Source organism: Protobothrops mucrosquamatus, unplaced genomic scaffold, assembly GCF_001527695.2.
Source record: "Protobothrops mucrosquamatus isolate PMUCROS unplaced genomic scaffold, P.Mucros_1.0 scaffold21, whole genome shotgun sequence".
NCBI lineage: Eukaryota > Metazoa > Chordata > Lepidosauria > Squamata > Viperidae > Protobothrops > Protobothrops mucrosquamatus.
This window is the reverse complement of record NW_015386406.1, coordinates 487,533-513,077: the sequence shown is the minus strand read 5'-3', so window position 1 is coordinate 513,077 and position 25,545 is coordinate 487,533. Positions and strand designations below refer to the sequence as shown.

At 35.2% G+C, this 25,545-nt stretch overlaps 1 protein-coding gene across 1 annotated transcript in view; it reads right to left on the bottom strand.

The window, feature by feature from the left end:
• Positions 1–2,357: 2,357 nt before the first annotated feature.
• BZW2 (basic leucine zipper and W2 domains 2) overlaps positions 2,358–25,545 on the bottom strand; it is a 38,059-nt gene continuing 14,871 nt past the window's right edge. The window contains exons 3-13 of the mRNA XM_015810799.1: positions 22,535–22,599; positions 21,410–21,586; positions 20,869–20,972; positions 19,079–19,144; positions 17,304–17,439; positions 15,206–15,315; positions 13,609–13,779; positions 12,471–12,617; positions 10,998–11,136; positions 5,504–5,626; positions 2,358–2,725 (exon numbers count right to left, since the gene is read on the bottom strand). Coding sequence (XP_015666285.1) covers positions 2,688–2,725; positions 5,504–5,626; positions 10,998–11,136; positions 12,471–12,617; positions 13,609–13,779; positions 15,206–15,315; positions 17,304–17,439; positions 19,079–19,144; positions 20,869–20,972; positions 21,410–21,586; positions 22,535–22,592 — 1,269 coding nt within the window. The 5' untranslated portion in view covers positions 22,593–22,599 and the 3' untranslated portion in view covers positions 2,358–2,687. The remainder of the gene's footprint in view (positions 2,726–5,503; positions 5,627–10,997; positions 11,137–12,470; positions 12,618–13,608; positions 13,780–15,205; positions 15,316–17,303; positions 17,440–19,078; positions 19,145–20,868; positions 20,973–21,409; positions 21,587–22,534; positions 22,600–25,545) is intronic.

Below are 25,545 nucleotides of genomic sequence, written 5' to 3'. Positions count from 1 at the left end.
GAAACAGGATAGGAAAGAGGGGGAAAAAAGAATAAAACAAAACAAGCTTTTTTAGGACACATTTAGGGATTGTAAGGACTTAATTTAAATGTGAAAGCAAGAATACAATCTGCCTGATAATCATGATGTATTTAGAGTCCAGGAATTGAAATAAATTGAAATAGAAATTGAGTGCAATTTCCGTTATTCCACACTAGAGGCCACTAGGACTTAAATTTAGATTAAAGGCTTTCATAAGCAAACTCTAGTGCTTCTGATGGAAAACATTAACTACCAGATTTTCTTCATACAAAATAGTTTTGCAGGTTTGTAAATGTTCAAGTGTATAATTGGGAATAGAAATTAATGCAACCTAATATAGAAGTGATGGCAAAACTGACACTACTCCTTTTGTTGATTTGTACTGATTTGGCAAGAGTGGTACAGAGATGACTGCATGCAAGTGGTCCTGAAAGGCCTCGCTTTGATGGAGATACTGGGGCAAGAGTTTCAGGGAATGAAGAAGCAAAAGAGACATCTAATGTGATAGCAAAAGTCAGAAGACAAGGAGCATGATTAGACATGGTACAAGCCAACATTAAGCCCCATCAGTGCTGATAAAGATGGCAAAGCATTCTAATTTATCCAGTAATATAGTTTAAGACAAAACACAATCTGCTTGGAATGTGATGAACTGGAAGATCTTCCTATAAACTGCTACTGCTTCTTTGCTAGGTATTTTGCAACTTAACTCATTTATTCACTCAATATTAGAACTATGTTGGTAGTTGATAACAGTCATTAGTGGATCAAGGAACTCAAGACAAAATCATAAAAATCATGATTTTTATGATCTAATTTAGATCTATGCACCTTAATGTATTAAATCTAGAAACTCATTCAAGTATCCCATTGTCCTTCTTAGATTGCTACAGTAGCTCTACAATCTCTATTTAATATAAATATGAGGGACAGATCTCCATTTATCTCACACCAATGGATTATTGATACATATTCTTTGTGTCCAAGAACAGACTTATTCATCAACATGATTTTCAAGCCATTTTATCAATATTCTTGGGTTCTTTTCTTTGTATTTCAAGTTGTTATTTTTTAAAAAATTCATTTATCACACGTATTTACCATTACCTTGCTAATTTCGACCTCATAGTTCAGCAGCAAATGTAAACGAATGTCTATCCTTCTTACTTCTGAGGTAACTATTCAGTTACAATTACCAAAGGGTAAACACCATATTTCTGAAACAAATCTGCTTTTATGCGGGTAACAGCGTAATATTAAAATGATTGAGATAGCAAACTTATATCCTCCAGTCTTTGTTCAATTTATATCAAACTGGGCAGCATGATTAACAGAGATGATGGGATTAGAATCCAGCAATATATAGAGTCAGGTTTTTCATTTCTATCTTAGAAAGAAATAATTCTTCCTTACAAGAAAGAAAAAAGGAATACCTTTTAAAAGTTTTTTTGCATTCAAGTATAGATGATTTCCTCTACTGGAATGCAAAATTTTGTAAATTTTGCCCCATTTTATGAACTTTCTTGCCTATTGACTTTGTTTGCAGGTCACAAAAGATGATCACACGACCCTAGCACACTGTAATTGTCATAAATACCTGCCAGTTGCCAAGTAACCAAATTTTGATCACGTGACCATGGGGTCATGTGAAAAATGGTCATAAGTAACTTTTTTCCAGTGCCATTGTAAGTTCGAACAATCACTAAATAAATGACTGTAAGTCAAGGACTACTTGTATTTGCATTCAAGGTTTTTTTAAAAATCTACCCAATTATTAAACACAGGATCTCTTTAATTGATTGAAAATTATTTTAATTGATTAATATAACCACCGAGTCAATTAAATAGGTTTAAACCTTTTTTTGATGTGATTTATCACTGTTTCTCTTCTGTGACAACAGCCACATAACTGTTTAAAAAAAATAAAAGAAAGCAGGCTCCAGTTTAATGTTGATATCTTAGGGCTGGCTATATGTAACCTGTGCACATGGCACACTGGCTCTTCTTTAGTTTATTGCTGGTTTTTATGTGAAATATCTAATTAAGTCAGGAGGTTTCTGCCCCGGTATCAAATACTCCCGGAGGCATCAACCTTAAATTTGGAAACATTTCACGTTGGTGAGAAAGTTATACTAAGGAAGCTGGCTATATGGATAAGATAATGTTACTGACTAGTCTTTGAATAATTCTCCTGTAGAACTTCAGCAATAGTTCGTTTCCATACTAACCACTTCTGAAACAAAAAGTCTGGAAACATGAATATATAAAAGCCATTTAATTTAAAAAAAACATAATGATGTTGACTCACATACACAAACAAATACTGAACTGTGTACACAGATCAAAAACAAAAAACAAAAAAAACCTCTTATGGGCAGAGATTAGTACCTGAAAATATGCCAACAAAAAGTTCTTAAGCTTTTAATTTCAGTTTCCCTAATTGTCTCCTTGCTGAATGCCATTGTCTATGTTAGCATACAGCTTGCCAAAAGAGGCTCATGTATAGCAACTAATGCTTCAGGGCTCCAATATTTTATTTTTCTAAACAAACTAACAAAGAAAAAAAATCTGGCCTAAAGTTTCACTATGACACCCAAGGAAGAATCCTGCTTGGATAGTACAAAATTATGAAATAGCAGCCAGCTGTAATCATGTTTGTGCTTTGTTCAGCCATCTTGATTTTCATCCCCTTCAGATTCAGATTCTAAAAACAGAGAGAAAAATACTAAGTTTCTTATAGCTTTAAAAATACTACACACACACACGCACGCAAACAACTCCACAAATAAATAAGCCACAAGCCAAAAGGAGGAGATTTAAAGTGAGAAGAATTTATTTTAATCAGTGGTGTAAATGCCATCTATTGTCAAGAATAAGCTTCTCCACCCAAGATATTTCGTATGTTCCTCATTAAGATGTGCTATTGGATATGTTGAATTTAACATCCAATACATGTGGTGGGACTGTAAAGATTAAAAATAAACCTCAGGATGGGGACTTTCTTAAGTTGAGAGTCTTTAAATTATAACACATTTTTAATAGGAAAAACTGGGAAAGAAAGACTACAATTACTACATTTCATGACATACAAAATGTAGCAGTAGTCTCGCCTTCCCTATTTTTCCTATCAAAAATGTTTTATAATTGTACCATGACATGTAGCAATTACTTTTCTGTCAACTGGCAGTACTTCCCAAATAAAAATAGTAACAAACCTGAACATGACATTACTTTACCAAGTACGACTATTCCCACTAAATATCTTTCAGTCTCTGAAGGCCACAAAAATCTCCCTGATCACCGAAAAACACAACGACAAGACCATATCTCACCATCAACCACATAGTGCCAATGTCTGGCCACTCCACAAAGCCTTCTTGAAGAAAAGGGCTCTGAGCTATATTAGCAACAAACCAAGGCAAGGTTTTCCTAATGTGAATGTCAAGGACAGATTCCAACTATCTCTAGGACTCAGCATTAAAACCTGTTCTCCAATCACTAAGGAATCCTCTCCCCCTGCCTACTGCTGCTTTTTCCTTCGGAGAAGGAAGGACAAGGATATGGCTGCTGCTTCTTTCTTGGGACAAGTTGCCTGAGTTGTAATGAAACAAGACTGTCATGAAACGTAGCTATGCCTTTCCTTTTTTCATCATACTTATTCTTATTTTGCAACATCATTTTCCTTGATTTTCAATTAAAATACTACCTAGGATGGTACAATTAAAGACATACAAACAAGGCAACAACAACAAAACAGGAGTGCTGCTGTTCATTTATTTGTGAAAAGCCCCAACGTGCGGTTTAGACAGTTTTACTTTAATAACTCTTCCTGTGGCTCACTTACTGTTTCTTACTACAGTTTATTGTATTATGTGTGACTTTATCTCTTTTGGGGGATGTTACTTCTTTTTAAAAACAAGAAGGAAGAATTACTAAACTGAAGAATTTATAAGAATTGAATAAAGAAAATTTTAATTCTAAAGGAAAAGTACGAATTTATGATTACAGCTGGCCACCCATGTGTAGATCATATTGAATTAGACTTCAAGGGGATTTGTTTTGTGACTTTGCAACAGGATACAAAAAAACACTTCTTCATAGAGGCCACCATATGGAGATGGAGAATGAAATCAACCGCAATTTTAAATGGCTCTATGCACAACGGAACTAGCCATAGCTTTTGATTTAAAAGCAGAAGTAGGGAATCTTGCAATTTTTACTTCAAAATATTCAGCATTTCAGCTTAAATAATGCCCAGTAAATAAGGTGATGAACTCTCAGTTTCAGGGAAGTGATAGTGAAATAAAGAAGGATGATATCAAATTTAAGTTGTCAATTTTCCAAAAGAATAACATGCATATATAGGCAGCACATACGAAATAGCTCTTCTTACATTTTTTTAAAGCAGCCAAAAATTTTTTTCAGCTTATAGGGCTGCTTTGGAAAATGGCCCAAGGTGTCTCCATATGGGTGCATTTTGCTCAGTAAAATAGCATGGCTATGCATCATATGGAGATATACAGGAACAGTTTTAGAAAGAAAATATGAACCTACAGAAAGGCATAGTTGTTTTGTATGCTTTTCTCTGCATTTCAAAGCACTTTTTGTGAAAAATTTGCAGAATTCTAATGTATATACTAGACATTCCAATAAAGAGAATGGATGGTGTGTATTTATGTGTGAGTGTACGAGAGAGAGGGGAAGAGAGCGAGAGACAGAGAAAGAGAAATAATATTAAACATCTATAAAATAAGATAGACATTGCAGAGAGCAACTGTCATTTTGACATTCACAATTGTCACATACAGGTGCACACATTTCTTCTTCATGCCTCCAGACACTAGAAAAGGAAAAATAAAGTATGGAAATGAGGAAAGTGGGAAGTAACTATTGAGACAAGGCAAGGCAGTGGGAAGAAAAGAGTAAAACAATTCCTATAGAATTCATAGAAAGATCTAAATTCACCAACAGCAGAAGGTAAGTAATCTATTTGCTGATCATGTGAAGGAAAAATAATAGCATGCAGTTCATCTATAACAACAATGTAAACACCTCTCCTAAACTGAAGACCAATCAAATATTTGCAAACGTATTATATAAAGCGACAGCAGTTATTTAAATATTTTGGGGATGACAGTAGACCAATAATGTCATAGGAAGGCTCAACTCTTTTGAATCAAATTACTAGCCTGACTTGCTGATATTACTAGCCCTACCTAGCAGTGATAGAGACTGAACCTGAATCTTCTTATGTGCAAAGCAAGTTTCTCCATTGCTGACACTGATTCAAGTATCATCCAGGGACTAGCCAATGCACAACCTGTCTAGCTAATGCATAGCCTATTTAAGCTTATTCAGTTTAGGCAATGGATAATCCAACAGATTCTGTTCTGTGGATCAAAGAATCTGAGCGCCAGATAAGCAAAAAAGAGCTCATGTAATTCAAAATTTAATTAAATTAAATTTTTAATTAAAAAATTACCTTCTTCAGCATTTTGCAGCCATTCCACAAACTTCTTCATTTGATCAAGAAACACACTTTTGCCTTTAGCAAGATGCGCCTCTTTGAACCATTTCAAAATGGCTTCTTCACTTAGGACATCAGCTGAAATTCAAATTCAGAAAAATAACCACTAGTAAATGTTCTGGGTAAAGGATTGAACTATACAAGTAATCCTCAACTTATGATAAAAATTGACCTCAAAAATTCCGTTGCTAAGCAAGACAGTTGTTCAGTGAATTACACCTTATTTTACAACCTTTTTTGCCACAGTTCTTAAAAGAAACACTGCGGTTAAGTGAATCATGCATTTGTTAAGTGAATCTGGATGGAAAGCTTACAAATGGTAATAACATGATTCTGGGCCAGTGCAACTGTCATTAAAATTCACCCAAATTTTGATCATGTGATCATGGGGATGTTTCAACAATCATAATGTGAAATAGTTATAAGTTACTTTTTTTGTGCCATTATAACATCAAATGGTCAGTAAACAAATTGATGTTAAGATATGGATCACCTGTAAATAGTATTGCTGCTTTAAAAAAAATACATCCTGAAATAATTTACTACTGTGACAGAAACAAACAACAAGGTTACAGTTAGATATTAAGATATGAAGGAAACAAAGGTTCAGATGTACAGTCCTCCAAGGAGAAAAAAGTCTAATTAAAAGAACAGTGGAGAAGATCTGCTTACAGTATATTTGTATTATTTGCTTAGAAACAGAGAATGGAGAGATCTTAATACAACCATTTAGGAGCACAAAAGTGAAACATGCCATCTAGAGGAATTCAAAGGCCAATTGATTTTTCTTTTTATTTGGAAAAGTCTGATTTTAACTTTTGTATGCTTTCCATATATAGCTTTTTGCAAGATAAAGATTTTGTCTCAATCAATCATCTTTGAACATCTCTCATTTTGGAGTAGTAATTTAAAGATTAGATAGATATTTTAAATGCTAATACAATTTTTGACGAACTTTTATGGGAATTGGTGTTCTCCCAATAACTCTAGAGAATTATCACTTGGAACAAAGCACGTGAACTGTTGCAGAGTGAAATTTTAGAGATTGCGATCTTCTATATCTCCAAGGAAGAACAATAGACATATAAGAAAAGACATATCACAAAATAAGCTGTGAAATATTGGCATGCTTTCTGATTTGCAAAATTAACGCGCAAGTCAACATAATGTCAAGCTATGAACTCTACTGCCTTTAGGACCGCTGCGTGCCAACAGTGGGGGAGGGAGGTGGGAGAGAGCTTTGGATGCACAGGTGTTCTTATTTGTCATGAGAAAGCCGGAGCTGTGGAAGAGTTGGTTTTGGTGAACCAAAGTTTCTTCTCATAACAATTACTGGGAGATGTATTGGACAATGTGACTTGAACTGTCAGAGAGGAGAGAAGGAGATTCATTCTTTTAATTACTTGTTTCCCACTTTTTCTTCAGAGCTGGCTTTCACTTTGAATCTACCAAAATGATTCTGCTCAATAAAGACATTAGAGGACTTAATGGCTCTGGGGTTTTTCTTAGTTGGGCTTTTCAGCCGGATGTTGACACATAAATTATGTTTGCTTCCATGTTTGCTCTTGCTGGAGACAAAAGCCAAGAATACCAAATTAGTTAGTGGGGTTTATCCTTTAAAACTGAATATACAATAGTTGTGAATGATGGGCAGTATAGAATATATTCTGGCCAAATTATAATCTTACAGAAATTAGAGATTCAATGAAATTATTGAAGTCAGACTTTCAGTCAACAAATAGGCAAGAATCTGATTTATGAAGAATGGGAATCAATAAAAAATTATGTTTAATTTAATGACTGTTTAATATATTTCACAATAAATGTTTCCAATTAAGCTAATTGGAAAGAGATTTAGAAATCATATCTTCACATAGCACCATAATTTATCTGAAGAATTCATTAGTACAAGACATATTAAGAGCTATTAACTTAATGGGTTTGAAAAAAGACTGAATCTATTACATGGAGATCTATGAAAGCCCACCAGTTTTTCAATTAACACAATTTCAAATATGAATTACACAGGAAAACGGGGAAAGAAATGCATTTCTCCATTTCCTGCTAATAAGCACCTCTGAGATATCCAGTTGGTCATCATGAACACAAAATGCCAGAATAAGATGGATCTTGATCTGGCTCAGAAGAGCTATTCTTATATTCTAAACTTCTTTCATACTTAGAGATTCAGGTGAAAATGGGGTAAGGAACATATATTACAAGAGATGGATTTCACATTGAGTTATATGGTGGCTTATTAAAATATATTTTTCCAGTAAAGGAAGAATAGACTCATTGATAGCAAACAAAAAAATCCTTCCATTTACTGTTCAGTGGTCATTACACCATTCAAAACAATACAAACAAAACTATTATGAAATTGTTCTACTGAAGCTGTTTTTCCCTTTCAAGTATTTATAGCAGCAATCCCAATAAGATCCAGCCAAAGAATTTTGGTTTCCATGACAACTAATCTAAGCTTGATGTGAACACAATCCTTAAATAAAACTGAAAACGGAGAAAGGAAGAAACCCAATAATTTAGCCAAAGAATTGACTGTTTTCATGTAAGCCTTTTGAACAAAAACAAAAACAAAAACAATGGCTTGTTCCCTTTGGAAACCTCGTTCCCTGAATTATAGGCTGTTTAATATTTCTAACACTCATGTTCAACTTTCAAATCTTTGTCGCTGTGCCTGAATGCAAGTTCAGCTCAGCCAGCAGAGAAACAATCCAAAAAACTGTCTTGATTTCAGTTCTGCGTCTTTTATTGCCAGAAACAAATGATGGAAAGTGTGTCTTGATATCTAGCATACAGCTACTTTTCATTAACTTTGTAAAGAGACCATCTTGTGGAAGATGATCATGTTCTTGATACTTCAGTTCATTAAATTTTATAAGACATAGTGCTACTTGAGGCCCAAAAGATGTCAATTGCAGTCCCTTTTATTTTTTAATTTGATGAATGACCCACAACTATTTAAAAGCCTGGTATGACCTCTGACCCAAGAAAATAGCAAACTCCAGCAAGATGCTTCCAAGAATTTGAAGCAATATGAAGATAAATCCTATCCCACTGCTGTCCCCCCACCACTCTGAATAGACACATTGGTAGAAGAAGGTATAGCAATATTTAAAAAATGGAAAGAAAACAAAAATAAAAAAGCCAATAGGCTTTTATGGACTTGTGTTATAACCATGATTTTTTGTTGGGTTGATCTCGGCATCTCTAACCTTCTTAGAGAGGACTTGTCAGCAGTTGACATTATCTACAGAGCAGTCAGAATAAATCCAAGGAATAAGGACTATAATATAGGAACAGAAATATTCTTTATTGGCCAAGTGTGATTGAACACCCACGGTATTTGTCTCTGGTGCATAAACTCAGTGTACATACAAGCAACAAATGCATTAATCTATGTTAGCAGATATAATTCTGCTTCATATTCTTCTGGACAGTGCATTAGAACACTAGCGATGCAGTGATAGCAGCTATGATTTTCACTGCATTTTGATATTTTTTAAGAGTAGGTTGGAACTGAGAAGTTTCTGGGATGTCCCCCTCCCCACTCTCAAATTATCCAAAATTGCACTATGCCTTTGTACTGCCAAAATTCAGCAGTGTAATCTTGAGATATTGATGGTTTATGCAAAGTGCACAGGACTCCATTCCTATATCAGATTAGTATATGCTACATGAATTTCCAGATAAAATTAGTTTACTAGCTGTATAGCAAATAAAATAGGAACTATCAGGCATGCTCTCATGATGAACATATTAGCCCACCTGTGCAAATCTTTTTAATAAGCAAGCTAGAAATAAAGAGTATGTTAGCTTCTAGCAAGTTCTTTGGCATACAAAGCCAGACAATGAACTCTTCTCAAACTGATATTTTCATTCTCCTTACTTCATTTATCACTCTTTTTGTCATTTCAGTTTTGTGCTAGAATGTATTTTCCATCTCCTTTATATTAATAGACCATCAAAACGTAAGACTCCATCTAATATATCTGTCTCTGTTGGTTTATCTTCCCTCTGACCTTAAAAATCTTTTTTTTATAGCGAGAGTTATTTAAATTAGCTGACACATAATTTAGTTGATTAGGCTGATCAAGTCACTAGTCAAAACAGAAACATCTGGTAATGTTTTGATTTTTGATCTGAAACCTAATTTTTCTGTAATGCATTTAAACCCAGGGGGGTAATAATAGCCATGCAAGTGATTACAGAAAGCGAGAGAACTTTGGTCTCTTAGGTGTTATTGTGTGATGTATATGTACCAACAAACAGAACTGCTAGGGAATTCAAACACCTTTTGCTAAACATAATCTGCAGCTGAAAATAAAGTTCCATTCCAGTTTAGAAAAACCCTTGACATTCTGGCAAGAAATGCCCTGAGCAACATGCTGGGCTTTTGAAAGCTGCTCTGATAAATGCTTAAAGTTTCTACTCTTTTGTTAACACCTGTAAAACTGCAAACATTGTATAATATCAAAATCCATAGAAATAGTCACCAAGGAGGATTGATGCTAACTTGAACTTTCTTATTCAAGGAAAAACTGAATATGAATTTTCTATGGAAAATATTAATACTCCCCTCTCCCAAGGTGTGGCAGGCCATCACTCTTCTGAAAAGGAATTAAAAAATGGCTCTCTATCTTTGTGTGGGGAGCCCAGAGGGTCACATAACTGTGGGCTGGTTGGTACCCTTCACCTTTTTAACTAATTTTTAACTGTGGTCATCCATCCTTGTCTCCTTTTAAATTCATTTTTTAAAAAAATTATAATTCTTAAATGCTGTTTTTATATTTTTACACTTTATTGCCCAGAGTCCCTTGTTTAGGGAGATAAGTTGTTAAAAATGTGAAAAATAAATATGATTGGAAAAATATAAACACATCTGTCATATTTTTAATATTTTTTCATATACTGACATAAAAAAGAGAGATTGTAAAGAGAGATTGTATTGAGACCTACTCAATAGGTCATCCACAGTTGATCATACAAGAAGGAAACATGATTTTATCAAACTTGGTTGATTTACTTTACTAGCAATGGAGCATAATTTGATATATTACTTATTGATGATAAATTTTCATATGCATGATACCTGATTTCTTATTTAGATGGTAGTAGATTTTTTTAAAAAATTCTATACTTCTTTGTATGTGTCTTGCAATTTAAGAGTTTGTTGCAATGCTTAAGGCACCAGACTAGAAACCAAGAGAATGGAAGTTCTAGTCCCACTTTAGGCATGAAAGCCAACTGGGTGACTTTGGGCCAGTCACTCTCTATTAGCCGAACCCACCTCACAGGGTTATTGTTGTGGGGAAAATAGGAGGAAGTAGTAGGTACACTGGCTGCCTTGAGTTATTTATAAAGATGGGATAAAAAAAAACTAAGCAATAAAGATAACTTTGAAATAAAAAAGATAGATAAAAGGAAGTACCTTTATAAAAGAGCACCACAATCTTCTGAAAGGCTTTCATAAAGTGGATGTTATCATAACAATATTCCTGAACTTTCTGAAGAAGGATCAGTTCTGACTGGCCTTGGGTGCTGAATACTGCCAGTAAAGGTGCATATTGCTAAAACAATCAAAGGAGAAATTGGATTAGTTATTTACAGACAAATACCAAGTAGAATATTATCCAAATGTTTCAAAAGCTACAGAAGATGATCGTGCAATATTTTCAATACAGGTAGACCTCGACTTACAACAGTTCATTGAGTGACTGTTCAAAGTTACAACAGCACTGAAAAAAGTGACATGACTATTTTTCACACTTATGATCTTTGTAACAATCATGTGATCAAAACTCAGATGCTTGGCAGCTGGTTAAAACTTACGACCATTGCTGTGTCCCAAGGTCATGTGATCCCCCTTTGCAACCTTTTGACAAGCAAAATCAATGGGGAAGCCGGATTAACTTAACAATCATGTTACTAACTTATCAACTGCAGTAATTCATTTAACAACTGTGAGAAGAAAGTTTGTAAAATGGGGCAAAACTCACTTAACAACTATCTTACTGAACAACAGAAATTTTGGGCACAATTGTGGTTATAAGTCGAGGAATACCTGTATTTTTTTTATTTTACTGTATTTTATGTTGGATTTAAGTGGCTATTGGATAGTTTTACAATATGTAAACCCAAAAGGCGGGACAATAAGTGGCTATCTGCACACATACATGTAAACACACTGATTTTGTTTATTCTCGGTCTCCTGTACAGCATAAGAATGCCGCTGAATTGAAATCGTATAGTAAAATTAATTAAGCTGCAATAGCTATTTAGTTTGAATAGTGCTCAAATCATCCCCAAAGCCTCCAGGCAATAGAACTGTGAAATTATGTTATATGCTTTATTGTAAGTTTGAAGAGCCTGATAGATTTTTGAAAGAGGCAGGTGCAATTTATCATCACAGACATATAATGCTGGCCTATGAAGAAGGTGTTTTGTTGGGATATATATCCCATACCCCTCATAATTAGCAATCATAAATAAAAAGGTAATGGTTTACCCTGTCCGGTCACGTCTGACTCTAGGACTGGTGCTAATCTCTGTTTTCAAGCTGAAGGAGCCAGCATTATCTGGAGACGCTTCAATGATAATGTGATTGGCAGGACTATATGCCAATGGCACACAGAATGATGTTACCTTCCCACCAAAGTGGTACCTATTACCTACTTGCATTTGCATACTTTCAAACTGTTAGGTGGGCAGGAACTGGGGCAAGAACAGGAGCCCCATGCAGTACTACTTGGGTCTCAAACTGCCAGGCTTCCTGTTGACAAGCCCAACATCTTAATTGCTAGGTCACTGCACCTCTTTATTAACAGTCATACTTCTTTTCAAACAGCTGCTTACATAGCTAGAATCTGTATTCTCAATGCACTAACATTTCCCACATGCATACCTTCAAATGCTTAAGTGCTTGTTCTGCAACCAGCTCTTCTTTCTTGTTCCATTCAACAGCATTCATTATACAAGTCCACAGGAGTCCAATCACTGCTGGTTCCGGCAGATCATTTCTTTTCATTTCTTCTTTTACATAAAGCACCATCTGGAATGGGAAGTTTAAAACAAAAAAAAGCATCATTTTTCAAGCCATTACCTTAAATAACACTGCCCTATCTGCCACCAATGTCTTTCAATAAGGCAATTTGCTTTTGATCCAATTCTCAATGGTGTATGGAGATAGAGAAACCAAGAGAAAAATAGAAAAAATAGAAAAAAGAAAGAAGCATGTCATATTCCTATATGTTTTTGATTTAATTTTGTAGGATTGTGTTTATACACCAAACTCACTTCACAGGAAATGTTCAACTGCATAAATTAAAAGAAAATTAATTGCACTTTTATCACCACATAGTGAGTGAGAATTCCTGCAGCTGTAAAACTCCATATGGGAGGGGCAGCTTTGTTTCCTTGATAATCACTAAATGGATTTTCTTCATATGATACACTAAGCTATTCCATCTCTTTGATAAAGATTATCCCTGGATTGCAGTCAGTTCAAGTGCAGAAACGTCACTTTTTCACCCATTCTCATTCGACACCAATTATCGACACCTACTCTCTTGCACTGCAAGCAGTGACTCAGTCTTGTTAATGTCACAAGTCAACAGACGCAGCAATAGATAGCATTAGTAGTATCTTACAGGACCTCTGCTCTGGGTCCAAGACTGGGAGGGACAGTTAAGTATGGAGCAACAGAGTATTCTGAGATCTGCCCAGTTGCCTCTCCACAGAGATGCATTTAAGGATTTTTCCTGGATAGTTTTTTCATTTACTTGAGACTACATGTCTCAGGGGTTTTTTTTAATGGCTACAGCAAAAATGTGTCAAAATTCACTTAAAATTGACCCTACAATTTCTCATGCCCAATTTTTACATTATGCATGCAAACCTTTATGAAAATCAAAGCAGTAACATCAATTGTCTATGGAACAAGTATTACATGGAGCTATTCTATTCTTAAGAGCTACATCTTATCTTTCTCCTGTGGCATACTCTTTCTGTAGCTTAAATAAAAGAAAAACTATTTTTTACACCTCTTTAATTGGACATTCTTGAGAAAGACGTTCCTGAAGTTCTTTTTGTAGTTCTTTTCGGGTCCCCAATGATTGCTGGACTCTAAGGAAATCTGAAAGCTCTTTTAGGCCAGCATCTGTGAAATATTTGGCAAAATGGTCCACATTCTGCCGATTGGCTGGAAACAGTTCCTAGAATAGAATAATAAAAAGAATATTATTTATTTTTCTAAAGTAATTTTAAATCCTGTAAAGAATCATAAATATTCTGAGAGAAATCCTTTGTTAAGATGCAGAAAGAGGCAAGAGAGTACACGTTAATCACGAAGAACCTAGTTGGCTTACAGAAGTTGCCATAGTTCAAAAATAGCACATGGAGGGTCACTGAATCTAGAGAGTTAAATGGCTAAGCATAACTGCTAGCTATTTAGGTAACTATCAATAGTTTATCTGGAGGATTAAAGCACTTTAAACAGCAGAAGGGATTAAAGAAAGGAGACTGACATATGGGCCAGCACCCAGTTCTGTCCAGGAACCATTTGAGTAATCCTAACTGTTTTCCAAATTATTGTGATGGATTGTAGTAGGCTGAATTCTCATGAGGGAGGAAGTGCTTTCCAGTAACAGACAGCTCAGTCCAGAGTTAGAGAAAGAGGTGAAGACAACCTTCCCTAATGGTTCTCTAAGTATATTCTTGCTACTTAGTCATATAATGGGTTATCTATGTGGCCCATCTTTTGTGGTGGTCACTAAGCAAATGCCACAGTTGTAAAGCAACTACCATGGTCATTAAGTAAATACCAGAGTCATTAAGCAAACCAATGGTTTGCTATAGGCTGCTTTTGCCTATAGCAAAAATTGGAACTAAATGCCGGTTTTCTGCCAAAAATATAAAACATGGTTGTGTGATTGTAGAATGCTGCAAAGCCATCAATGCGGGCCTGTTTTCTGACCGCCCAACATGCGGATAGAGCATGAGAACATCAGAATATATTGTAAGTACCCTTGGGAGGTCCATTGTAACTTTGAATGGTCACTAAGTGACTGGTCATAAGTCAAGGACTATCTGCATGTTTATTTTGGAATAAATCTGACAAGGCTATTTATTTTGAAATAAGCATTAATCAGATCAGTTTGTATTACTATCTGTGTGGATCCTTTCTTATATGAGATTTTGAATAATTGGAATGAACTATTTGATTTTTTATTCTTTTCCTGAAAGCTGAAATTTCCCTGATGAAATCCAGATTTTTTTTATAAAGAATTATTTTATTTACCCTACTTTTTGTATTTCTTTGTATGGTTAGTCTTAAGTGGCAATTAAGTAATTAACTCCTTAAATAGGACATGCAGTGAATGATCAACAGAAGAACCTTTTTTCACAGTAGTCATAATAGATGGGATTTTATTTACTTGAACATTTAAATGCCCTATTTTCTATTTTTTCCTTCTGGTGTTAGTTCCTCATTGATGATTTTCTTCAGACTTTATGCTTTTGCCATTTTAAGCTTCATATTCATATTTTATTTATTTTTTTATTTATTTTAGATTTTTACTTCAGGATTCCCACAGAAGCTTGCTTATTGGTCACATCGATTATAAGAATAGGGATACTTACAAGCAATCTCTTGTCTAAGTTAGTCTTTCTTAAAGAAGAGGTAACAGAGTTGGCATCTTTCTCAAGTATCCATGCTTTAAAAAGCTTGACAGCAAAAGAAGCTGCTATACCTACAGGAAAAAAAAATCCTAAGCAAAGAAGCTGTGGTCTTTATTTAATTCAGTCTTTTACAATCTAATATTCTCTAGATGTATTTAGACCAGTGTTTCCTAACCTCAGCAATGTTAAGATGAGTAAACTGACTGGGGAACTCTACTAGTTGAAGTCCATATATCTTAAAGTTGCTGAGGTGAAAAATCTCTGTATTAAACTACTATTCTCATTAGAGTTTGCTGGCTTAACTATCTCACGCTTTGAGGGGAACTGCAATCCAAAATCTCTATAGGATAACAAATTGGGGAGGTCTGAACTGATCTCTAAGATTCAAAATTGACGTATCGCTGGTGGTCTCTCACATACTATAATAGCTTTCATTGGAAGCCCACACTATGGTCTTTCTAAAACTGTAATGTTTAAACTATCTGCAGTAGTACAAAATCTAGTTATACTTTATACATATTCAGATTATACATATGCAAAACAATTGAGTAAGCCAGAAAAGGATACATTTGCAGAAGTGACTAAATATTTGGATACTTAAAACTCCTTGTTTCACAAGAAAGTAAAGGAGAAAGAGGATGGGAGGAAACACAAATGAACAGCCTGTGTTATTTGGACAAATGCAGAATCTAAGCAGCTAAGTTACCATAGTTATCATCTGTTGAGAACAGCTAGAAATACACCTAGCCATACCACGTTTCTAACATTTTTTAAACATAAGAAAAACTCATCTGAATTCAAAATAGGTTATTCAGCTGTGACTGTCCATGGAACAGTGTTTCTGACATTCAGCAATTTTAAGATGAGTGGACTTCAACTTCCAGAATTCCCCCAGCCAGCAGGGTGGCTGAGAGAATTCTGGGAGTCGAAGTCCATTCATCCTGAAGTTGCTGAGATTGTGAAACACTGCCATAGAGGAATTTCCTCAATAGACAATCATAGTAGAATCCTTCCTTTTGTCCCTGGTACAAGTTGTCACATCCATCTTGAAACACTTAGATGAAAGTATTGCAGGCATCCCAAAAATGTAACCAAGTGGAAGAGAACAGAAATGGCCTTGGTATCTCTTCCTCAATCCAGGCTTTCACTTGTGTTATTTAAAAAAAATCAATTTTCAGAGATTTATTGAGGAATCATTTAGCTCTTCTTAATCCCATAATGAAGAGTCACCACGTTTAGGGAGAAGATCTCTGGCATTGTGTCACCTGCTGTTAAAATCTGTTCTGCTACTTAGCCTTCTCTCAAAGATAAATTATACTTGAAAGTTCAAACACATATAAATAACACTCTGTTAACAAAAAGAAGCCTGCAAAATCTTCAATCTGGAACTTCAATGCAGAAGATGGTGAAATTTAATCTCACAATTTTCTTGCTTAAAATATTATCTCTATCCTAAGCATATTTAGAAAAAGAGAAATCTTTAAAGTAAAACAGCAGGAGAAAACAGGATTGTCTCTTTTCTTGCCAATAAGTTCCAGTGGCTGGTTTGTTTGTTTTTGGCAAGAGAGAAGTGCCAGCAGCTCTTAAGCACACTCAGTTTTATAAATTGCCCTAACTTATTACTTGGCCATTAGATTCAAGGTCACTTCTTGGAAATACCGATTTCCTGATTTCCTTTAACTTCTTCAGCCTTTTTCTGGGAAGGTAATTATTCACTTTAATGTACTAAGCCCTGCAAAGATATTACCCATTAAACAAACAAAACAAAACCCATTAAATTCACAATATGGCATCCAAGATTCTAAAATTAAATCATAGTCACTCAATATTAACATGATGAAATAACAAAATTATAAACAATTTATACATGCACAGTATGTAGAGTTTGCAGTTTTTATTAAAGTCTAAGAGAAATGGAAAATACAAAGGACCTCGAGAGTGATCCCTAATTCTAAAGCCACAATGTCAAAGATCCTGCCTTTTCAAAATAAAGATAACAAAGTTATCCTGTGGGAGAAGATAATGTACATCCTTTGGGGTAGGGAGAATTTCTAATTACCTTCTTTAACAATGTTGTCAGTGAAAAGGCTTGTTAAAATGGTAGCAGGTAGTGTTCCATTAGCTAGCAAGATTCCAGTGAGGATTGCCAATTTTGCTTGCTCAGTTTCAGAAAAGGCTTTAAGAAATAACAGGAGCTGTGAGGCAAAAAAAAAGGGCACATGTTTTTGGAAGCATATAAATACAGATAACAACCTGAAGTGCCCAGGGCTGCCAAAATAGTTAATTCAACAATTCCAACTTTGGGATCATCAAAACTAAAAATTAAAGTGTTCATCAGTTTATGAGAAAGAACAGCATTTATATTAAATCAACTAAATGTAATTTAAAGTCAATCTAATTAATCTCTACTGTGGAAAGAATTTAGCATACAGTAACAAGAATAAGCAAGATAGATATATTTATTTTATTTCAGAACAGGGATACAAAGTAGAGTATTTAGTTACACTTTGATCCACAACTTTGAATCAAAAGTTCAAAACTGAATAATCATACTTTGCTGACAAGAGAAAATGAATAATTTGTCTTAATTCCTGGAAAACCTATTTAACTGCCTTTTAATTTCAACATGCATTCCTGACCTTTTGACAAATCAATATGTAGACTCTATGATTCAAAATATTTGCTTTTTATCACAGAGCTATGGTACACATATAACTTTCAATAATCACTGGCTGTGCTTGTAAAATACAGTAGTAAAGATAAAGTTAGATAAGCTTTTTGAACATATATAAAATGACCTTGATGGTCAATGTTTTCTTCTAAATGTAAAGGTTATATTTAGAATTTTTTTTAAAAAAAATGCTTTCTATATCTATTCTGTGACTTTGTTAAACATAAATTTAAATTTTAACTATATTCTTTACTGTACTATTTTACTTTACTGTAATATTTCATGAATGTACATATAAAGATTATGTTTTATTATCCATATTTATTGTATTTATTACCTATTGATTGCCTATTTTCATTGAGTTGAAAACAATTATGCTATTTTTCCATAGCAACATCACTTCAAATAGTGCATATGAAAGCTAATTTGTTCTAGTGCAGGGGTAGGCAACCTTGGCTCTTTTATGACTCGTGGACTTCAACTCCCAGAAGTCCTGAGCCAGCACAGCTGGCTCAGGAATTCTGGGAGTTGAAGTCCACGAGTCATAAAAGAGCCAAGGTTGCCTACCCCTGTTCTAGTGGTTAAGACTAGAATCTGGCTAGAATCTCGGAGACTGAATTCTACTCCTGCCTGAAGTATGAAAGATCACTGGGTGACTATTAAAATGGTCACTTTCTCTTAGCCCAGCCCACCCCTAACAGAGTTATTGTTGTGGGGAAAGTAGGAGGAGGAAAAAGTATTAAGTATGTTTGCTACATTATTTATAAAAATAATAAACATGGATTATAAACAAATTTGAACAATGAGAATATTTTGTGGGATTTATTAACCGCACTAGTCAAGACCTATTTGTATTATTGCCTAATACAAGCTAAAACGCTAAAATCTCAAATCCTAGTGCTTGCCAGCTGTGTTTCTTAGCATAATCTTTGAACAGAAAGTTTTGGACCTGATGCACAACTCATTAGGAGGGAATACATTTAAGGAAGTTCAGTTTATAGATGTAAGCAAAAAAATCTTTTACTCATCTTTACTATGAAACCCTGAAAAATCTATGCAAATATGAAGTTGTAATAAGCTTCATTACATTACATTTCAGCAGCCAATAGTTTTATTCTACTTGAAGCATATTAAAAAGTTCTTACATGTTAGAATAAAATTACCTTTTTGATTTCATCTTCAAATGCCTTTTCCAAATATTTATATCTCCTGATCAGCTTATTGAAAACCTAAACATAAAAAATAAACATTTCACAAACACAAACTAATTATACCACTGTCATCTATAAAAATGCTTACAAATAATGATAAAACTAAAATGTAGATTAAATATATATTCATTAATTTACTTATTAAATCATCTAAACACACAGGCAGATGTTTAATGCTATCCTTGCTGTTCTGCAGTTTATTTTTTATAGTCAATTCATTTTTGTGATAGCAAACTAACATGTAATACAGTGAGTAAAGCAGAAAGCAGCAACATAAATCAATATTTGCCATCCTTAAATTATTAAGCAATTTATTACTCCACTGATTATTTATCATAATAAAATACACTTTTATCAGATATTATCAAAAATAAACCACTAAATTAGTAGTTAAATTCATTTATAGTCATTTATTAACTCAAGCTGAATTTTGAGGGAGGATTCAAATCAGTCAATTTACTGTTAAAACAAAGTTGAAGTTTCTTTATTTCAAAGAAAGGTATAACTTAAATTACCAGCATTGGCTCATCAGGTAACATAATCTAGCCATATAGATTTAGCCATATAGTTGTAGCATCTTGAAAATGATCCAACTGCTTTAGTTAATAAAAAACATAACTTCTAGAAAGTTAGCTGAAGTGGTTGAATGGAATTACAGGTTGACCTCAATTGATAATCAGGCACTTAGATACCATTCAAAGTTATGATACTCCCCAAAAAGGTACTTACAGCCGCTTTCCAATTTACGGTCACTGTAGTCCCCTTATGGTAGTTTATCCTTACGACAGACTGCAAGAAAACTGCAGCATCCCCCATCTCTCACCTATCCCACAGGGTTCACCTAACCTAACCTAATCAATCTGACAATCCACTTGGGTTCAGTTTGAAGAATAGATAACAGTTATGGCCAGGAGGCTTTTGCAGAATTATATCTGGTTCACCAGTTAGGACCTTTTCTGGAGTAGGAGACCCTACTGTGAGCTGCCTAGAGTTGCTTAAGATGGGCAGCCATATAAATCTTTTAATAAATGATATCTTATTCACCTCTTGATTACTACTACCCATTCTATTTGTATCTTTTTATGAATACCATCCACAAGCTTTACATAGTTTAAAATTAATCAGCTTAAGTACTGACTGTAAATCAAAATTCTACTTCAAGAACTACATTGCCAGCTTGCTTTTAGATTCAATTCAAGGTTCTTTGCCATCATTATAGCCCTAGATAACTTGGGGCTATACTATATAATAATATAATTATTATCTATGGAACCCTTTACTCCCAATGGCTTCTATCCAACCAGTAAGATTAGGAAGATTGACTTTGTGGCCTCTTCTCTAGGAATTATCATTTATAGGGGTCACAGAATCCAGGCTTCTTGCAAGTTGCAGAATCAGACTAGCTTTCACCCTGTTCAGATTCATGAAAGCTAATAAAAATGGATTAGAAGTAGAATTAATATGGGTAGCAAACTTCCTTTATGGATTGTGCTTTGTTATCTGACTGCCTCACAAATGCTGAAATCTTTTTTTATTTCAGTTGTAATACTAATAGTCTTTTAGCTGGGATGACGGTGATGACGTTTGGACTGGAAAGCAATTATACTGTTGATGCTATTGAACTATTTATTTATTTTGCTATTCATGTACGCATTTATTAAAGCATAAAGCTTCAGAATAATACTTCAGAATAAAAACAACTATGATCTATTTATCAACTGTCTCAATGTTTTTGACTGAACCTGAGCATAGTGTCGGAGAGCATCATGATCTTCATCTGCAGAAAACACACACTGGTTTGTCATCTTGGTCTTATCATGATCATCTATTCTTGTCCCACCTGGAGCTGAAAAGGCACATTCAAAATAATCACACAACTAAATCTTATATTATCCACACGGGAAAAAGAGATAGCATTCATTTAATATATACATATACAAATACACACACATTTATTTATCTAGTATATGTGTTCAGAACACAGACATCTGCCATATGAAATATTATTACAAAAAGTTTTCAACCATGTAACTACGACATATGAATATCAAAAATTATAATGACACTGCCTATAATGCAGACTCTAGTTTTATCTTCTATACTCAATACTACTTCATATATTTACAGTAATCATAGAAAACCAAAATTTCTAAAACAAACGTAAGATATACACCACACAAAAAAGAATTAAGTTAGGAACAGTTAGGCTAACAGAATCAAGAAGACATGTGGCTAGAACTACTTTTCATGAAAGTGTTGAAGTTTTGTATGTGACATACATACCTAGCATACTGCCAGCTATCAAAATATCAAACAGAGTGTCAGCATAGCGTCGGTAATCTAGCCTTGAGCCCGTAGCATCCAGAAATTTGGCTACCGCTTCCAGGTCATCACCAGCTTCATTAAGACCTTGGACAATTGTATCCCGGAAGACAGTGGGTTCAAATTTCTCCTTTTCATCTATAATAGAAAAGTAGTACTAATCAGTTTACACAATTTATTGCTTACCTATATTTTTCAGCTATTTACCATAAAGTATTCTTTTCCCATTGTAAGCATATGCTTATTATGCTTATTAATGCACAACCATGCTTATTAATGCTCTAGACCACTATACCACTGAGAATGCTACATACATTGTGTTCCATTTTCCTGCTATTTGTCTCTGTTACCATTAGTTTTAACTCAAATGCTTTTAAATTTATCTTATTATAGAATTCCAAAGCAATATTTTTAATACTGATTTTTCATACTTTCAAATTAATGACACAAACAGAAATTGTGATTTTATTTTTTTTACTGAATGAACTTCTTAAGATTGACTGGAAGGGTAATTAACATTTTAGATGACAGCATTCTTTCTCTATAAAGGTACTTGTACAATAATAACAATAAATAAACTTGGCAATTACTATAAAACCTCTCAGATAGTTAGTCATACCAATTTTATATCTGCAGTTTTCTTTCTTCATATCAAGTACATATCAGATTAGGAACTGTTTCTATATAAAAGACATATAGTCTCTTATGTTTCAAAAGAATTATATTTAACATTATGTTTATTGAAACAGGACAATATTACTAAAATTTGAAATTAGCTGATTTTAATGTGTTTTAATTCATATAGTTTGGCATAGAATGGGCAGCTATATAAATGTTTTAAATAAATCAATAAATATCCTATAGTAAATCATAATGTGCTTTGTTTTAACCAAACATAATACATAAGCAAACTTTTATGGTTTCCAACTCATTCAATGCTGTGTGATCCCAGCAGGTGTTTCAATATATTCCATTAAAGCAAATCATTACTTCATTATTCTGTATTTTGTTTGAGGAAAGAAATAAAACATAAAATACTGTATAAAGTACTATTTCAGTACTACTACAATAAATTGTTAATCCTACCCCTCTTTCTTGTTTTGAACCGCTGGCCTGTTAGAACCGGCTTCTGGGGCTTATTCATAAAATTTCTGGAATACAAATTTAAAATATAATTTTAAAACAGAAATATTTTAAATCAAAAGACCATTAAATACTACACTGAAAGTACAAATGATTGTATCACTGCATCTCTCAACTCAGCCCACCTCACAGGGTTGTTGTGGGAAAATAGGAGGAAGATAATGTATTGGATATGTTTCCGCCTTGGGTTGTTTGTAAAAATAAAACAGGATACAAACAAACAAACAAACAAAATAAATAAATAAACCTTGATTTAGGAAAATGACTGACAAAAGGCCACAACTGTTGCAGTAGTGAGACTAAATTACTTCGATTTAATGCTTTCACATTGTTTATGGATGGCCACACTGATTCTACATGCAGTTTAATAGGGAATCATCCTAAGTCCAATTTTGCATTCCACACACACATACGCTGTTTTCTTCATTATGTTCATCATTCTCATGTCTTAATACATGTTATTCTTCCTGAGTAACCAGAGTCAGGGTAAAAGAAAATACTAAAAATAATCATTAGAAATAAATCCTAAAAGTGAAATGGAAACAAACACCTTAAAAAATAACCAGGAGAAGAAGCCAAACGTATCACCTGTAGTGGACTTAACAGTTTCATTGCAAAGCAGAAGTGTCATTCCAGAGATTATTTTTATTTAACATCTATATTTAGCTGTAAAATGCATCACACTATAATCTGCTTTAAACCAGGCTCTATGAGATAGTCACTAAAACGCTAAAACCAATCCTGCTGAAAGAGCAGCCAAATGAATTTAATTATAACTAGAGATCAAAGGAATAATACAGCGCAAGTGGGGAAGGCATTGCTGGATTGATGGAGCCTCACTTAGCTGTGAAGATCACATAACAATAAAGACACATTCAGTTTATTGCAGGAATAAAATGAAGAGTATTAAGAAGTCAGATTTGTCAATCTGAAAGATTTAGAAAGTCAAGGCAGAATAAAGAAAAGTATATTTTGTAACCATTATTGGTGTACAAAAGTAATTCCAAAACAAGTAGGAATAGAAAAAGGGACTCAAAATTGAACTGAATTGAATATTTTCCTTGGCCAAGTGACGAACCCCCCACTGCAAAAATGCATTATGAACAACCAGGTGGGGGATGACCAACGGTCGAAGGGCCCCCCACCCCGGGTGCACCCGTGCATTCCCGAGAGGCAAGAGAGCCGCCGTGGGATGGAGGAATGGCGTCCAGTGAGCTAGAGATCCCCCTGGGCCTCCCGAAACGACTGGGAAAGGCTACATCACATACAGGCATCCAGCTGAGGAATGGCCAGCGATCTAGAGACCCCCCACTCAGAAAGCAAGGAGGACGCTGGTAGGTGAAGGAGTGGCGGCTAGTGGACTGGAGACCTCGCCGCACCCCCTGAGGAGTCGGAGGGAAGTGATATCCCCGAGAGAGACTCCGGGTTGCCAGACTGACGGCTTTTGGGACATCCACGCAGAGGATGAGATGCAGAAACATGAAGGTGCCGAGGATAAGGGGAGAGGCTGGCTCGGAGCAACAGCAACCCGAATGTACCTAAGGGAGAGGAGGGCGATCGGACCGGCTTACCACTCAATGACGGCCCAACTGTACCAGCGAGGGCAACGGAGTGACATTCGGGGCACTAGAGACAATACGGAGGATGAGAGCATTGGAAATGGGGAGAGGAGGAAAACTGAGTCTGGATGGGCTAATAACTATGGGGACGGTCGCCTGGTGGATGGAGTGGATGAAGGGGAAGAAATGGAGGGATTGGAGGTACAACCCCATAGAAAAAGGGACGTAGGAAAGGAGTATGGAAAGGAAGACGAGGGCGGCGGTGGCATCCGGGTTAGTACGGAGATTGAAGGCATCGGAGATGGGGGGAGGGAAGAAGGAGAGGAGGCACGGGATAACAACTATAAGAACGATGATCATGTGGATGTAGAAGAGGGGAGAATGGTAATAAGGAGAGGGTGTGAGAGGTTGGAGAGGCGGCCCCATAGAACAAGGGATAACAACTGGTATGTAAGTGAGGAGCATGGAAAAGAGGAAGGAGACAGAGAACACATCGCAACAGGACCACCAGGACAGGGAAGGAAGGAGTGCAAGAGGTGGGAGGAGTTGAGGGATACGGGGAGCTTGAATAACCAAAAAAAGGGGGGAAAGAGTCCACTTGGCCCAGAGTTACACGCAGAGAGAATGAGCAGCATTACACACGTAGGCAGGGGAGACAAGAAAAAATTAGTCACCGGCACGAAAGCTGTAATTAGAGCGCAGCCCAATCAATTGGGACCGGTGACAAGGTCCAGGAGCCGGGCGCAAACGACATGTTATCTATAAAGGAACTCTCCCATGGACTGGCATTTAGCCCTGACGATGTCGGAAGTTACCGACAAAAGCTTGGTGATTATTAATGGTATTAAACTTTTCTAGTTTATTATACTCCTGGTGTTCATGTTTCATTCATTTGAAGGTGATTATACCCAGGAGTCACATTTTTAGTTTTAACGTTATTAGCAATATGTGTAGCATATATGTGTATATGTATGTCTCTCTCTACATATATATATATGTGTGTGTGTGTGTGTGTGTGTGTGTGTGTGTAGGGAGTTCAGACAGATCGGTCTGATTGTGAACACCTTGACATTTTCAACTGCCATACTGCAGTTTTTACAATATCTCTTGCCTTGCCGCCCCCAACTAGGGGCATAGAGCAGGCTCAAGTCGCAACTGCGAAATATTTTTATATCCAAATTTCTTTTTTCTGACAAAGAGTAAAGAATTAAATTGGGAGACTAAGATGGACCATTTCTGGCTTTTTTGCCTTCATCAGTTAGCCATACCCTTTTTTTATGGGATTCGAACCTGGGAAGTTATACATACTAGGCAGTGATTTAGCCACTGAGCCACAGGTTCTCTTCCCCTCTTTGCCAGCAGAGTCAAGGGAGTAATTATAGGGAGTTCAGACAG